Genomic DNA, 16,008 nt, shown 5'->3' on the forward strand with positions numbered 1-16,008 from the left:
ATAACAAATAATCTTGAAGACAAATAAATCTGGCTGAATGTCACATTTTAATTATTTAGAGTCATACTTTTATTGTCAGACTTCTTTCATAGATTTGTCATATAGACTAAGTGATGTAATACACAGAATACATGAAGAGAAGAGAGTTAAATGGAGAGCCAGTTTCTGACTTGATGTGTGTGTCTCTGTGTGTGTGTGTGTGTGTGTGTGTGTGTGTGTGTGTGTGTGTCTGTGTGTGTCTGTGTGTGTCTGTGTGTGTCTGTGTGTGTCTGTGTGTGTGTGTCTGTGTGTGTGTGTCTGTGTGTAACCTTTCCTGGGGTTGGAGAAATGCCTCAGCAGTTAAGAGCACTGCTCTTCCAGAGGGTAGGAGTTATGACCATGTGAAGGTCAGAGAATGACTTGCTGAAGTCAGTTCTCTTCTTTCACCCTGTGGAGCCCCTGGGATCAAACTGGCATTGTCATGTTTTGCAGCAAGTGCTCTTAGCCATGGAGCCAGCCCTACGTAAATGGATTTGCAGACATACACATATTTAAATATGTATTTCCCAGGAACCCTTTCTTCAAAAATTTCATAGGTATTTTTCAGCTGTTACTAACCACAGGAGAGAGGTGGACATTGTGATTTGTGTTTCTTTGGGTTAACTGTCTACATATGAAAGGGTCATTATTCTTTGAAGGAACATACAATCCAGAGTCCTCAGAATCTGTCAGTCTTGGTATCTGTTAAACTCACAAACTACTGAAAAACATAAAATGACAGGAAAAAAAAAGTTGATAAAGATGGCCTCTTAAATGTTAGAGATGCTGAACTTAGTGGACAAGGATTTTAAGGCAGCCATATGTCTGTACTCAGAAAATAAAAACGAATCTTTCAAGGAATGTGTCCTATCCAGATAAGAAGGTGAAGTTATAGAGGGCAAAGGTGAAAACAGAGCTCCCGGCAGGGGTGGAGAGAAGTCTGGAGGCTTGAGGCAGCAGCACATAAACATCACAAAAGGGAGAGCAGTGCTGAGGGTGCAGGGATTGCCCAGGTCTTGCATGAGGTCCTAGCAGGTTCACAGAATAGTAAACCAGGAAAGAAAGGGAGACAATATCAAGGACAACCAAGAAAATAAATTCTAAAGAAAAATTTGATCATCTGGCTAAGGCATTGAGAATGTTTATATAGTCAACAAGTAAGTACCAGTTTTATATTCAACAGAAAGACAAAATCTGAAGGAGAGGAAGACGGTGGTTAAATTCAGAGCCTCTGAGATCGCTATTCTTCAGCCTCATAGTAAAGCAGTCTATGATAGTTAAACTGAAAGTAAAGCATTATAAATTTATTCAGTAGATTCAGTTTATTTCTAACAAGAGCAAGAGTTGGAAGTGGTTGCTAGTAGGAACACTTTGAATGTTGTAAGAGGTATGGGAATTCACTCCAGTCATTAGGAAGTCTAGACTGCATTTGACTTTTCTGTCATATACTTTTTAGAAAGAATTTTAACTAGAATTTAACATTTATACCAGACATAGTTTCAGTATATAATAACTAGACTACTAGGAAGATGGGTATAGCTGGTAAATCCACGATGCATAATTATTTGGAGATACTGAAATGTAGAAGCTGGTCAGTAAAAATTCCCAAAGAAAGGCCTGAATTAGGATAAATACTGTGGAGTAGAAAGCACATTCCCAACCCTGGGTACATCCATAAAACACTCTCAGACATTGTTGAAAATGTTAAAGTGAAGAAAAATCCCAAATGTTAATGTTGTTGGCAGTAGTGAGAAGTTGAAATGTTTACTTACAGGATAAAAGATTCAACTAGATATGGCATGTACCAGTTATACCCAAACCCAGAAAATTGAGGCAAGGAGCATCAAGTTCAAAATCAGCTTTTGCCTACATAGTTGGATGCTAGGCAAAACCTATCTTAAAAAAACAAAACAAAACAAAAACATTTGAAATATTATCTATGGTACATTATACCCTCCAATTGGATCAGCTTCCCAATACAGTATTCTGGACTATTTAAAATATAAGCATATTGAGTTGTGATGTTAGGTTAATTGTTTAACTTTCCAATACTTGTAACATGTATAACCACCCCTTTTGTGAACAAAAGTCCTAATCCAAAGAGATAGAAACACCTTGACTGAACTGCTCTTGTGGTAGAATTACATTGTCTTTCTGAAAAATATTTTACTGAGTTCCTGGGTAGCAATTTCACCATGTTAAGAAAAGTCAATTGATTATTAAGCTAGCCATTGGGCTTAAAGTATTGGTCTATGCCACAATCTCTAGCCTATTTTATACAATTAACATTGTTTGTAAAAAATGGAAAATGTAGTCTTATTTCATAGGAAATTAGGAAAAATTTAACTCCCATTTATTTTTGCAAATTATTTATAAGAGTAGAGGATCATGGGCCAGTGAGATTGCTCAGCATGTGAAGGGTGAAGGGCCTATTCCCAAGACTGACACCCTGAGTTTAGTCTCTGGAACACATGTGGAGGAAGGAGAGAACCAGCTTCTGCATGTTTTCCTCTAACTTCTGCATGTGTGCCCCCACACACACACATCCTGCATAAATAAATGTAAAACATTGTGTTTTATTTATGGTAATACCCATTTATTCATATATGCATGTACACATTGCTGGCCAGGAGCTGTATATCAGGGAGAGCATTCTGCTTTTATCTTCCAAGTTTGGATCACCTGGCTTGTATACTAGAAAAGAGACCAAGAGAAGGTAAAGAGAAAAATTGGTATGAGGAAGGATAAGGGTGGGCACCAGGACATATGGAACATAAAAAGGAAAAGGGACTTAAGTGTGGAAAAGTTATAATAGGAACTTAGGGGTAGCAGAGAGATGGGGGAAGAGAAACATTGAAGCACATTGAAAAATGCACAATATATCTAATCCCTTGTATACAGATTTTAAGAATTAAAAATACATATAAAAATTGAAAGTGCACAAACAGCTGGATGCCAGGGTATGAATGTAGTGGCCATGAGCTGTGCACCCATGCATCTGGAGTGTCCAGATGCCAACTTGTGCTTCATACTGTTACGGAGATTGGCTTTTACTCATCTTGGTAGACATAGAAATTTTAGGAGAGTAAGCCAATGGGTAATACATGTATTCATATGGGTTACTTTAGCTAGCTATTAAATCCCTCTCCTTCCTTACAAGAGAGGTAATTCTGGAGCCCAGAACACACCAGCCCCGGGCAAGTCCAGAGGCAGTGGTAATGCTCATATTGTGGGTGGTAGAAAGTGATGCTTTAGATGAGGGAAGTTAGAAAAGCCCATGGTGAGCTGGGTATGGTAGTGACCTATTTAATTCCAGCACTCAGGAGGCAGAAGCAAAGGGACTTCTGAGTTCAGGGTCAGCCTAGACTACAGAGTAGACCAGCCAGAGGCTACACAATGAAACCCTGTCTTTAAAAGGATATATATATATATATATATATATATATATATATTATTTGCTTATTATAACAAATAGTTTTGAAAAACTGGTACTAGATGTTTAGCTCTTCTGTCTTTATTTCTTTTATTACATTTCTGGATACTGCATTTGCAATCTTGACATTTTAGAGAATAGAGAATATTGTGTATGGATATGGATAAGCCATTGATTTACTGGGGAACCTATTAGAGACACATATTTCACCTGTTCCTTTGTTGGCAGAAATAACATTCCTGATGTCTATAGAGTTTCTCTTGTAAATACCACTTCTTCATCTAAGAAAATAAAAATGTGTTTATATACTGTCTCTGGTTCTCTCTGTATATGTCCAGAGAAATGGTTATGTATCTCCTATTCTCCACCCTGACTGAATGCATCTAAGACTGTAATGGAAATATTTTATTTGAAAAAATGATGTATAAACATTTATCTGACATCCTAACAGTTTTCAGGGGAAAGTGTGTTCATGGTGAAAACTGTTAAGTTTCTTTTGGGGGAGATATATCATTTTTCAACCCCTCCTAAGGTTTCTTCTTAAATGGCTCACAGTTAAATTTAAATTTCTATATTTAGATAGGATTCTGTTTATATACCAACTACCAGTATCCAGGAAATCCAGTGGGAAAGCTTGTACAGGAGGAGTTGAGAGTCAATTTCTATAGTCTGCTCATTCAGAGATGGTCTAGAGCTTATTTAGTTAGCAGAATGGTTTAAACATTCAAACAGAGGTCCTGAATTCAGCACAGATGCAAGGATGGCAGTGTGACACCTTAAAGAGTGCTTCTCAGGAGTGTGTGTCGCTGTTTTACTCCATTCAAAGAAAGGCATATGGTGGGGGTGGGAGAGCAGCTTTCATATGTAAATATGTTTATAATACTTAAGACGGGGGAGTTGGCTTTGTGCAATCAGCACAGTTTGATCAAATTTGGAAGAATTTACAGGCACATTTTCTCACATGTGCTCCAGCATCTTGATTTTTTTCAGATGGACCTATTTTATGTTCCTTCCAACTAATCAAAATAAGAAACTGAGTTTGTCTTTGCCAAAAACTAGAACTATCATTTTTCACATTCTTTTATTTTCTAGGTCATTTTCAAGTAAGATTATGTTTCTAGGGCTTCTGAATTCCTGAAAAATCTCGGCTTTGCAGCTCCGAAGGCTCAGATGGACATTTCAGGGAATCTAGCCTTTCAGGCGGTGTGTTTTGCCTTGTGAATCCCAGATACAGTTCACTTTTGTGTGCATGTAATTAGTGTGGAAAGAAATTAATGCCGTCCAGTATTATGATTTATGGACTGAATCCTTTAGCCACTGAAGACTTGCCAAAGCCAAAGTATTTTTTTTCCTTTGGATATTAGAAACAGCTTCTGTTTTTGTTGATCTTTAAAGTCCTGAATGGGGCTATTTCACATCATACCAGCATGGGAGCTCAGATTAATAATATACTTATTCAACTAGTGATACTGAGCGAAACCATTGCACACATGGGTAGGAAGGATAAAATTTCATAAAATTATTTTCAGGTGTATTAATGTATTTCTGGAAGCTGCATATGATTTTTCTTTTGCATGAAAGAGATCAAGGATTTTTGTTTATTGTATCTATTACAGGTGGGCTGGTAAGCTAATTTAATTGCAATTTTTTTTTTTTTTTGGAACTCTTAAAGTACAGGGAGTTTTGCTTCAAAAAGCAATAACGTGATTGCTAGATTATTCCCCTAAGGTCTTTATTGTAGTAGATTTATCTCTCGAGACATTGTGATTGTACTGTGTGTAATTTATATTTCTGAGACAATTTCCTGCATTTCCTTTGTTGTAGTTACAGCAAGCTGCAGAAGTCTCTCAGCTTCGGGGAGCAAGGGTGATCTCTGCTGAAGATCTTCTGTTCTTGATGAGAAAAGATAAGGTACTATAAAGCAATTATTGTCAAATACAAGGCCTGATGCTTAATTGAACTTGCATAAGGAAATGATGGACCCTTGTTACAGCTTTCAAATGAGAATCATAACCACAGAAGCTGTTTAGCACAACAAAATTCATTTACTACAGAATTGTTTGCTTTTTGCATGAGCAGATCTCTGATGCCAAAACTGCACTACAGTTCATCTTTACTCCTCCTTATACTTGTTTAGACATTTTCACTGCTGTCTTACATCCCTAGGTACCAACCAAGCTCTGTTCTTATACATGGGGTCTCTCTGAGTAACACATTTCTGTTTCTTCTCAGTTTGTTCCTTACTACTAATAGAATTCAGACTTTCACAGAATTGGTTTTAACTTGAAATGCTAAGTTATTCTCTGCACTGACTTATGAAAAGAAGCAAATTAATGCTAGAAGCTTAAAAACTACTATCATTTCAATTTTTAATAAAATTCTTAACTCTGGATACTAAAGTATTAGTATCCAGATATTTGTAAGTCTATTTTTGTCATAATTTTCTGTAAGCAGCTAGTTGAATAAATTATATACTACTTTACCTGTCTTAATCAACCAGCTGTTTATTAATATGAAGAATATGTAAAGAAAAGAAATGCATTCAATATCAAACAACTTGCAGCAATCTATGTGATATGCTTGAAGCATTTAAGACTTGGAGAATTTCCTGGGTTGGATGATTAGAAGGGGAAAGAGGGTTGGTGCAGTGAAGGATTATGACAAAGGTCAGGCTCCTCGGGCCTTCTAGATCATAGACCCAAGGCCAGGAACCTGACAGGACACATAGTTGCTATGGTGGCTCCGGGCATGGCTGAGAAAAGCACTTTATGGAGAATTGCCAGTTTGTTTTGGACTTGCAGGGTCCTTAAAGAGAAGCAGTCATCAGTACCCGCTGTGGTGCTGTGTCCAGAAAGTCCTGAAGGCTGCTAGCAACAATAAGGCCCTTAGCAAAGGTTCCTGTGGGAGCAGCCGGGAAACAACAAGGCTGCTTAGCTCTGCCCAGCATGTCTTGTCCCTGGTGTTTCCTTTCCACTCACAGATGTAAAGAGAGAATCACACACAGTCCACACTGGCACTCCTTCCCCTTGTTAGGAAGGTGACCATTTTATGCTATAGAAACTTCAGAAATATGTGTCACTTGATGGTGCTGTGCTGGGATCTAGGACTCTTACCAGAATATTTTGAAAAACCAGCAACATATTTATAGCAGAATAGTTGTTCATTTTCTCATCTTTCTCAAGTAATTTTATTTATATTCTGAAGTGTTCCAAAAAGAATGTAAGGTAACTTATATAGGGAAAATACTAAATAGAATAAAACTAAAATAATGGGTGCAATGAAAGCAAAGAGAAAAGGGAAACAATGAAAAACAAGAGCCCTTCAGGGTGCAATGTGACTGTTGTTTAGTAGTTGGAGTTTGTAGACAAGCATTTTCTACCACCTGATGCGCTTTACATACCATGGGATGCAGTCTCTCATGACTCCTGTGCAGCAGGATATGAGGTAGGCACTTTCTTTAACTTGCACATGACAGAATTAGACTCAGAGGTTCAGGCTCTACTGAGCTTCAGTCATCAGTCTGTAGTTTACCTCAGGGTCCCTCAATTAAAAGAGATGGTAAGATTTGTTCCTACTCAGGGAGATTGAAAATGTTGAGTGATGTTCAAAGGACTGTGTTTCCACCCTTAAGAAATCTAAAGCCTGGAGACTGTGAAACAGAGCCAGTGCTGTCTAAGGTTAGCACAGAATGCAAGGCATTATTAATTGAAGATTGTGAACCAGAGGTAATACATTTTAGGGTTAGCACAATAAATGCTGCAAGGCATCATAAGTTGCTTACACGTAAGTGCTATTATCCTCTTCTAAACTATCTGTCTTTAAGACCTACCAATCATTCATGGGCTTTGAGGTTCCTGAAGACAGATTTCTCAGCTTATAGATACTTTCCATAGCTATCCTACGAAAGGATTCTCAGGCCAGGTGTGGTGGCACATTCCTGTTAGTTTAGCACTAGGTAGGCTGAAGCAAGATCACAAGTTCAAGTTCAGCCTGGGCTACACATCAAGGTCTTATCTCAAAACTTAAATATAAAGATGGGTTATTAAAAACTCCTAGTCTAGATGTTTATAAATCCATCTTACATAATTTTTGTCTCAGAGTGTATACAAAATTTCAAAGCATAAGTATACTTGGCTTACCAAAGGCAATATGGTATTTATTGAAATCATCAAAGGAATTTAAGATGTTTTCTAAAATATACAAAAAGTATTATTGTGATTCTGGAATGTCTGGATAGATGGGTGTGAAAACGCCTTTATAAACACTTACATTTTAGCTAGTATTGAAGGGCTACATTTTGTGCTTATTAAGCTAATGATAGTTATATTTTCCAAATGATCAACAGGTACTAGTTTATTAAATTTAATTCTTAAAGCAATCTTTTATCATTAAAGCAATGTATTACAAGCTTCTTACTTTATATTGCAATAGAAAAAGCTTAGAAGACTTCTAAAATACATGTTTATCCGAGACTACAAGTCAAAGATCATCAAAGGCATTGATGAGGATGACCTACTGGAAGGTGAGTAGACAGAACCTAACCCGGAGGATCAGCTGGGGCACCTGGATGTGGCAAGGAGTTCTTCCTTAACACTCTAGCAGTTGTTGGAAATTTAACCTCATGACTTTCTCTTCTGGAGCCTCAAAGGGCTCAAGTACCTCAGTTTCTTCATTTCATGGTGGATACTGCTTTCCAACAGGTCTAGTGCAGCACAGAGAGAGGCAGACTCAGAACTAAGAACTGTGCAAGCCCCCTGAAGGAAGTTATTTGGAGCAGAGCATGTGGAAGTTCATAGCTAGGACCTCTAAGTGGCAATCCTGGCAACAAAGTAAAGGCTAGGAGATCCACTGAACAACACCAAGCAAAAGAGCACTTGCTGCTGTTTCAGAGGACCTGAGTTTGGTTCCCAGAATCCATGTCAGGCAACTCACCACCACCTGTAACTCCAGTCCAGGGAATCAAGGGCCCAGGCCTCTGAGGTCACCTGCACTCACATGCACATTACACATACAAACCTACACATCATTTAATATAATAAGAACAAATATTTAAAAAAAAACAAAGCATTAGCACCCAGCTTGTGGTTACTAGGAATTAGCTGCTGTGTCATGGGGAGCTTGAAAAGTGATAGTCAAAGGCACTGTAAAGTTGATGATGGGAGAGAATGCACACAGAAGTCTGCACCATGGAGGGGTGAGAGACATCAGAGGCAGCACACTATAAAGAAATCTGTTGCCAGTCTAGCCAACGCACAAAAAAAAAAAAAAAAAAAAAAAAAAAAAGCAATGAAGGACAAGCCCACCAAAAGGAAGAAATGGTTGCCTGAGTTACTGTGATGTAGAAAGTGGTCATTTTAGATTATATAATAACAAAACACGAGATGTGTAAAGAAACAGAATGATATGATGTATATTAAAACAAAAAGAACAAAACAGTAGATAACAAAACATGCCTTCTAGGGATCCAGATATTGAATTTAGCAGGCAAAGAAATCCAAAGGAACTATTATATTGTGTCAAATATATAAAGGAAATTGTATTCAGAGAAGAACATCCATGAAAGCCATGATTCACAAAATATACCTTATCAATAAAGAGATAAAATTATAAATATGTAATAATAGAGTTTAAATGTAAATACACTAAGTGAGATAGCTCACTTACCACCAAGCCTGATAAACCAAGCTCAACCACATGATGGAAGGAGAGAACAGGTTCCTGGCAGTTATTACTCTGAAAAAAAATGCCATGTCATGTATACATACACCCACATACAAAATTAATTACTAAAGAAAAATAAGGAAGATGGAAGCTAGAACAATAGAAGCTTTGAACTGGCAGAAGGAAGAACCAATGAGTTTACATTAAAGATTATATAATCTAAAGAACCATGAAAACTAAGAAGGTTGACAGAGTTTGAGACATACAGGAGACCATCAAGTGCATCAACATAATATATCAGAAGAGGAGTGTACAGTACACGAATACACCAGCATGTACTGTATCAGAAGACATGGAGTAAACCATACAGGAATACACCAGCATGTACTGTATCAGAAGACATGGAGTGTACAGTACACGAGTACACCAGCATGTGCTATGTCAGAAGACATGGAGTGTACAGTACACAAGTACACCAGCATGTGCTATGTTAGAAAATGGATATACAGCAAATTAATACATCACTCTAATGTATCTGAAGGGAAGGAGGGGGAGAGAGGAAGAAAGAGGGGGATCAGAAAACAATATTTCTAGAAATAGTGAATGAAAACTTGTCAGTCTTAAAAAAAAATCATTAAACACATGTGCAAGTATCTAAATAAACAAGCTCCATTAGGATAAACTAAATCATCTCTACTGATACAGTTTAGTAAGTTCAGAGCTAATCATAAAAGACATAAGAGAGGGTGTCTGGAGGGCTTTGGAAAGTTGTTAGACCATAAAAAGAGAGCCCTTATGGATGGGGTCAGTGTACTTCTATAAAGAAATACCCAGAACTCCCATCCTATCTGTTAAAAAGGGGCCCTCACCAGATCCCAGGTCTGCCAGGACTTAGGATGCCACAGCCTGTAAAAATCAGGTAAGTGAACAATTGTTTAAACTTCCCAGTCTGCAGTATATTTTAGAGCAAATTCTACTGACCAAGAAAACCCAGAAGGAAACAGGGTACTTAACATAAAAGGCTAGATTCTTTCCTCCCTAGCATCAAGAATAAGACAAGAATATGTAATGTGAGACTTTTGCCTAGGTCCTGTTGCCACTTCAGCCCCCAAATAATACACAGAGACTCTGTTAGTTACAATGCTGTTGACCTTTGGCTGTGGCTTCTTATTGGCTAGCTCTGTCTTAAATGTTAACTCGTTTTCTAATAATCTAAGTTTTTCTACATGCTCTTATCTTACCGGAGAAAATGTCCAGGCCGCTTACTCCATTGGGGTCAGCATCTCCACAGAGAAGAGAGAGGAGAGCGATTTCCTGTTTGTCCCTGCTTATATTCTGAGTCTGTCCAGCTACATCACTTCCTGCCTGGCCAAACAGCCAATCAGTGTTTTATTCATTAACCAATAAGAGAAGCATATACACAAAAGGACTTCCCCCATCAAGAATATGCACTTGTTTCTCTTCTATGCAGTATTGTACAAAGGTTTTAGTGTGATATTTAGGCAGAAAAAGAAATGAAAGCACCCAGATTAAACATGTTAATCTATGTATGTATCTGGCATGCTCTTTATATATTAACATATCTTAACCTACTAAAAACTGTTGCAATTGGTGGGCACATTCATGACTTTTCAGGATACAAGATGAATATGAAACAAGTGGGTACACATTCCTTATACTCAGCAACAATTCAGGGTCATATGAAGAAAGCAATACCATGTATAAAAGCATCACAAAGAATAAACTATTTTAGAATAAATTTCACCATTGACCTGCAAGATTTCTACATAGATACTGGAAATCACTGTTGAGAGAGAAAGAAGACCAAGAAGAAATACAAAGATAGCCAGTGTTGACGGCTGGAACTCTGGATTATTAAGGAAATAGCCATCCTTAGCTGGAGCTATAGATTGCGCATCACGCCATCTTTTGATAAATGAACAGACTGATTCTGTCATTCATGTGGAAATGACAGATTCTAGAGAGGTAAGGATCCATTTTCCAATTTTTACATGACCCAGAATCTTGAAAACCATCTCATCAAGTAGCCAAGTTGGAGAACTCAAGCTTGCTGACTTCACAACTGTGCTGTAAATCTGCCACAGTCAACCGGATACATGCTGGGCAATGGATGATCAGAATTGAAAACACACATGAGACTTGCAGAAAGGCTTAGTGATGCTTGACAGCTTGCAGAACAGTGCCATGTGGAATGAATAGCTCCTTCAACTAGAGACATTGAGGCATCTGTGACATCTAGATCTACATAGAAAAGAAATAATTTGATCCCTTCATGAAGCAGTGTGCTCCCCAAAACAAACAAACGAATGAAAAGCCTAAGTACAGATCATTGAGAGCTCACAATAGCAGCTCAAAATACAAAATTCTTTTTTTTCATTTTTATTATATCTTTATTTACTTGTTTTGTATAAGCATATACGGGGTGTGTGATCCATGGTGAAGTGAGCAGAAGTCAGAATTCAATTTGCAGGAATCATTTCTCTTCCTCCACAATAAGGGTTCTGGGGTTGAACTTAGGTCATCAGGTTTGATGGCAGGCATTTTTACCTATGGAACATCTCTGGCCAGTCAAAATAGAAAGTTTTCAAAAGAAAAACAGGAATAACTGTTGGTTATTTTGAATACATGACACCAAAAGCATAGCACCAAAAGAAACCACTATTGAATTAGAATTGATCAAGTTTAAAGCTTTTAAAGTTCTTCAGAGAATATGCAAAAGAAAAAACAGAATGAGAAAGTCATATATATAAATTCATTTATATTCTAAGGAATTCATAGGCAAAATGTATAAAAAACTCTTCAATTCCATAATAGAGACAATAAATCAATTTGAAAATGGGTGAAAGACCTGAGGTAACCTTGTAGCAGAAGTAGGGGAAGTAAAGCAATAGCTAATAGATGCCAGAAAAGATGGCCATTGTCCTGAGCCATAGTGCAAATGCAAACCAGCAATAAAAGGCTGCTCCTCATCCACCAGGATGTCTGTGACTGAACAGACAGATGAAGGCAAATGCTGTTTAGGCTATGGAGAGCTTTAGCTTATGATACTAGGAGGAGGGTAAAATGGTGCAGGCAGTTCAGAAAACATCCCGGAAGCTTCTGAAAAAGATTAACAAAGTAAACCAGCTATTCAACACCCAGTAATGCTAAATGAAAAGAAATGTCTACATTTAAAAAAATTCACATGATCATGAGAAGCAGCATCTTTTACAATAGAAAACTAGAATCAGCCCAATATCTGCCAACATATAAAGACATAAGTGCAGGATATTAATGTAGGAAATATTTAGAGCAATAAAGTGGAATTTAACACTGGCATGCTCATACGTGGATGAAGTAGAAGCCCATCACAAAGACAACATATCCCAGGTTGTCAAATAGCAACAGAGGGAAAACAGCCTAGAGTGGTTGCCTGGAGCTGGAAACAGGGTAGCACTAGGGAGTCATCTAAAACAGTCCATCAAAGGACATTGTCTTCTGCAAAGGTCCCTATGCTCCTAGACTGAACAATCAAGATACAATCCAAAGGAAAATCATGCCCATGCGAATGTACACCCACACAAATATCATAATGATTTAAATAACTATATGATTTTGTATGGACGTCACTTCTACAGTCCTTCAGCATTGATTTCATTAGCTTCTGGCTTCACTTGATATATTTTATTTAAAGAGTTAGCTGCTATATGAAGATCTATGTCCAGATTCTACCCTGAAAAAGGTAATATATGGGTTTATTAACAATACCTTGGTTAGAGCTGCATAATTTAGGCAAAGGTTGGCTTAATTTTTCTTCTATCTTCATTGGAGGGTAAAAAGATACTTTAATAGGCACATAATTAAAATTTTTTAATTATTTTTCATTATAAGCATATTTACTCTAAACATTTATTAACATATTTGTAGCAGATAGCAGATAATCAGTACTTACATATAACAATATTTGAGACATCTTTATTTGGTATGTATAACCATCCTTAGTATTAACCACCAACTGCAACATTTAATGACTCCTTTGCAGTAACTTTCTGACTTATATTTTGCTTTTAAACTGGCTAGGGGTGTAGCTCAGGTATACAGCTCATGTTACCAGGCCAAGGCCCTTAACTTGCCCCCCCCCAGCTTAATACAACTATGTAAATATATTAATAAATACAATGATGTGTGTGTGTGTGTGTGTGTGTGTGTGTGTGTGTGTGTGTGTGTGTAGTATAGGCACTTACATGCCATAGCACATATGTGACAATCAGAAGACAGCCTTGGGTATCAGTCCTTTCACTTTACTCAGCTTGTCCACTGTTACATGTGCTCAACTAGTTGGTCTGTGATTTTCTGGATTATCCTGTCTCAACCTTGCATCTCCTGGCAGAGCTGTACTGAGCATTGGGATTACAGATGTTCACACTACTGCTTCCAGCTTTCATGTAGGTTCTGGGGATCCCAACCCAGGCCTACAGGCTTGCATGGCTAGCACCTTACCCGCAGAGCCATATCCTCAGCTCCAGTAGTATTAAGAGAAAAGAGTACGACTGTGCCTCAGAGGAACACAGCAGAGAAGGTAGAGGAGGACAGTCGATGCCTTTTTACTTACATGTACACATACGTACAGGCAGTAACACCAGTGCACATGTGTACATAATGCACCACTTACACGTGCAATACACACCCCAAGAAAGGAAAGAAAAGCAGGACTTTAATAATGAAGATATTCCGGGCATTGGTGGCGCATGCCTACAATCCCAGCACTCAGGAGGCAGAGGCAGGTGGATCTCTGTAAATTCGAGGCCAGCCTGGTCTCCAAATCGAGTGCCAGGATAGGCTCCAAAGCTACACCAAAACCCTGTCTTGAAAAACCAAAAAAAAAAAAAAAAAAAAAAATGAAGATACAAAGGGGAAAAAAAACCAAAAAATCAAACATGAATAGAATGGAAAAGTATACTAAAACTTTCAAATTAACAGAAAAAAATGGAAGATTTATCAACATAGATGAATTAATGTTAAAAAAAAGAAAAGAAAAGAAAAGAAAAGAAAAAGAAATAAGCCAGGCGTTGGTGGCACATACCTTTAATCCCAGCACTTGGGAGGCAGAGGCAGGCAGATCTCTGTGAGTTCGAGGCCTGCCTGGTCTACATAGTGAGTGCCAGGATAGGCTCCAAAAGCTACACAGAGAAACCCTGTCTCAAAAAACCAAAAATAAAAAAAAGAAAGATCACAAATGTCAACAACACATAAATTGGAAGATTACAAAATGCTGTGTTCAGTAAGTGATGAGTGCATATAAAAACATGAAGAAAACAAAAGATTATAGTACCACTGTACTCAGAATTTTGTGTTAAAACTCTGCCAAGAATAAAGAAGATTATAGAAGGCACACTGTTTAATGAAGTGGCTGTCAACCTCAGGGTCATGACACCCCCCCCCCCCGGGTCAAACTTCCCTTTCACAAGGGTCACATATCAGATATTTACATTAGGATTCATAACAATAGCAAAATTACAATTATGAGGTATCACTGAAAGTAATTTTATGGTTTGGGATCACCACAACATGAGAAACTGTATTAAAGGGTTGCAGCATTAGGAAGGTTGGGAACCACTGGTTTAGTGTAACACACCTGTAGTGGCTAAATAGTAAACCAGCAAAATATCAGAAAACGTGTCCTTAGATCTTATTTTCTTGGAGTGTCAACAATCATTTTTGTCTTTTCACTATGTCCATAGAATACTGTAAAAAAAGAAAAAGTGAAATTGGCCAGAAAGTTCATTTTACAATTGAAATAACAGTAGATACCTGATAGGGTTCAGTTCACTAGTCTTTAATTGTACATGGATAATAACCCTCAACTTAGCTACTTAGGAAGCATATGACTGAAAAGTGGGGGATCAACATGAGCATTCCAACAATGGTGCTTTGTAGTCACCTGTAGTACTCAAGGAAAATAGTCCTTGGAATTAACACAGAGAACATTTTATTAACATTGACTACAGGAACAGATAACAAGGAAGGACAATGAAATTGAAACATATTAAATGTATTAGTTCAACCAAACAATGAATTCACGCTGCTTTAGGTATAATTCCAATAATTTCTTTTGAGTCATACAAAAATATTATAGCTTTCCTGTGGAGCAGGAAATGCCCATATGTCTTGGGAAAGTATGAAATAGAAGAGTAAGTGTATATATGAACCCTGTGATGTTGTTGAGGACTTTGTATATGGAAGACGGGCACAAGCTCGAATGTCCAGGAACAGAATCTAAGACACAGAAATTTGAGGTCTGACAAAATTTCAATATAACAGGAAAACGTATCAGTGGTGCTGTACATATATTTTAAAGACACTAGAGGTGAACATATAGTATTATCTATATATAAAATAAATTCTAGATGCGTAAAGACAAAAAACAAAATGAAGAAAACGGTAAATCTGAAAAGTAAACTTGAAAATTGAAACTTCACACTGTGGAAGTAGAAATCAAAAGTTAAAAATAACAACAATATAAAAATTTTAGATTACTCTATAACAAAAGATGCTCTCCAACAGACAGGCAGAAACAATGAGGACAATAGGAAAGAGTCCTTGTTATCATAGATAAACACGGATAGAAAACAAACATGAGAAGATGCTGAAATCCCTGTTGACTACAGGGTTAACTTTACAGTACTTCCCTTTATATTCACCAGATGTTTGCTGGAGTTCTGGGAAGAAATGTAGAAGACAGCTTCAGATTGCTTTCATGAAACTTGAAGTGTCTGTAACATTTCCACTCTTAGCAATGAAGACAGAGCACACCTATGAATGAGATACCCAGTGCAAAAATTGACACAGTGTCTTCCCATCAACAGAGGATGGATTGAAAGCCATGTTAGTAAATA

The 16,008-nt window shown here is 37.5% G+C and overlaps 1 protein-coding gene across 5 annotated transcripts in view; it reads left to right on the plus strand.

Annotated features, from left to right (window-relative positions):
- Supt3h (SPT3 homolog, SAGA and STAGA complex component) overlaps positions 1 to 16,008 on the plus strand; it is a 342,495-nt gene that overhangs the window by 209,796 nt on the left and 116,691 nt on the right. For all 5 annotated transcript variants that reach the window (XM_027387432.2, XM_027387433.2, XM_027387434.2 and 2 more), the window contains exons 4-5: positions 5,276 to 5,362; positions 7,883 to 7,973. In XM_027387432.2, the coding sequence (XP_027243233.1) occupies positions 5,276 to 5,362; positions 7,883 to 7,973 (178 nt within the window). The remainder of the gene's footprint in view (positions 1 to 5,275; positions 5,363 to 7,882; positions 7,974 to 16,008) is intronic.

Source organism: Cricetulus griseus (assembly GCF_003668045.3).
Source record: "Cricetulus griseus strain 17A/GY chromosome 1 unlocalized genomic scaffold, alternate assembly CriGri-PICRH-1.0 chr1_1, whole genome shotgun sequence".
NCBI classification, from domain to species: domain Eukaryota; kingdom Metazoa; phylum Chordata; class Mammalia; order Rodentia; family Cricetidae; genus Cricetulus; species Cricetulus griseus.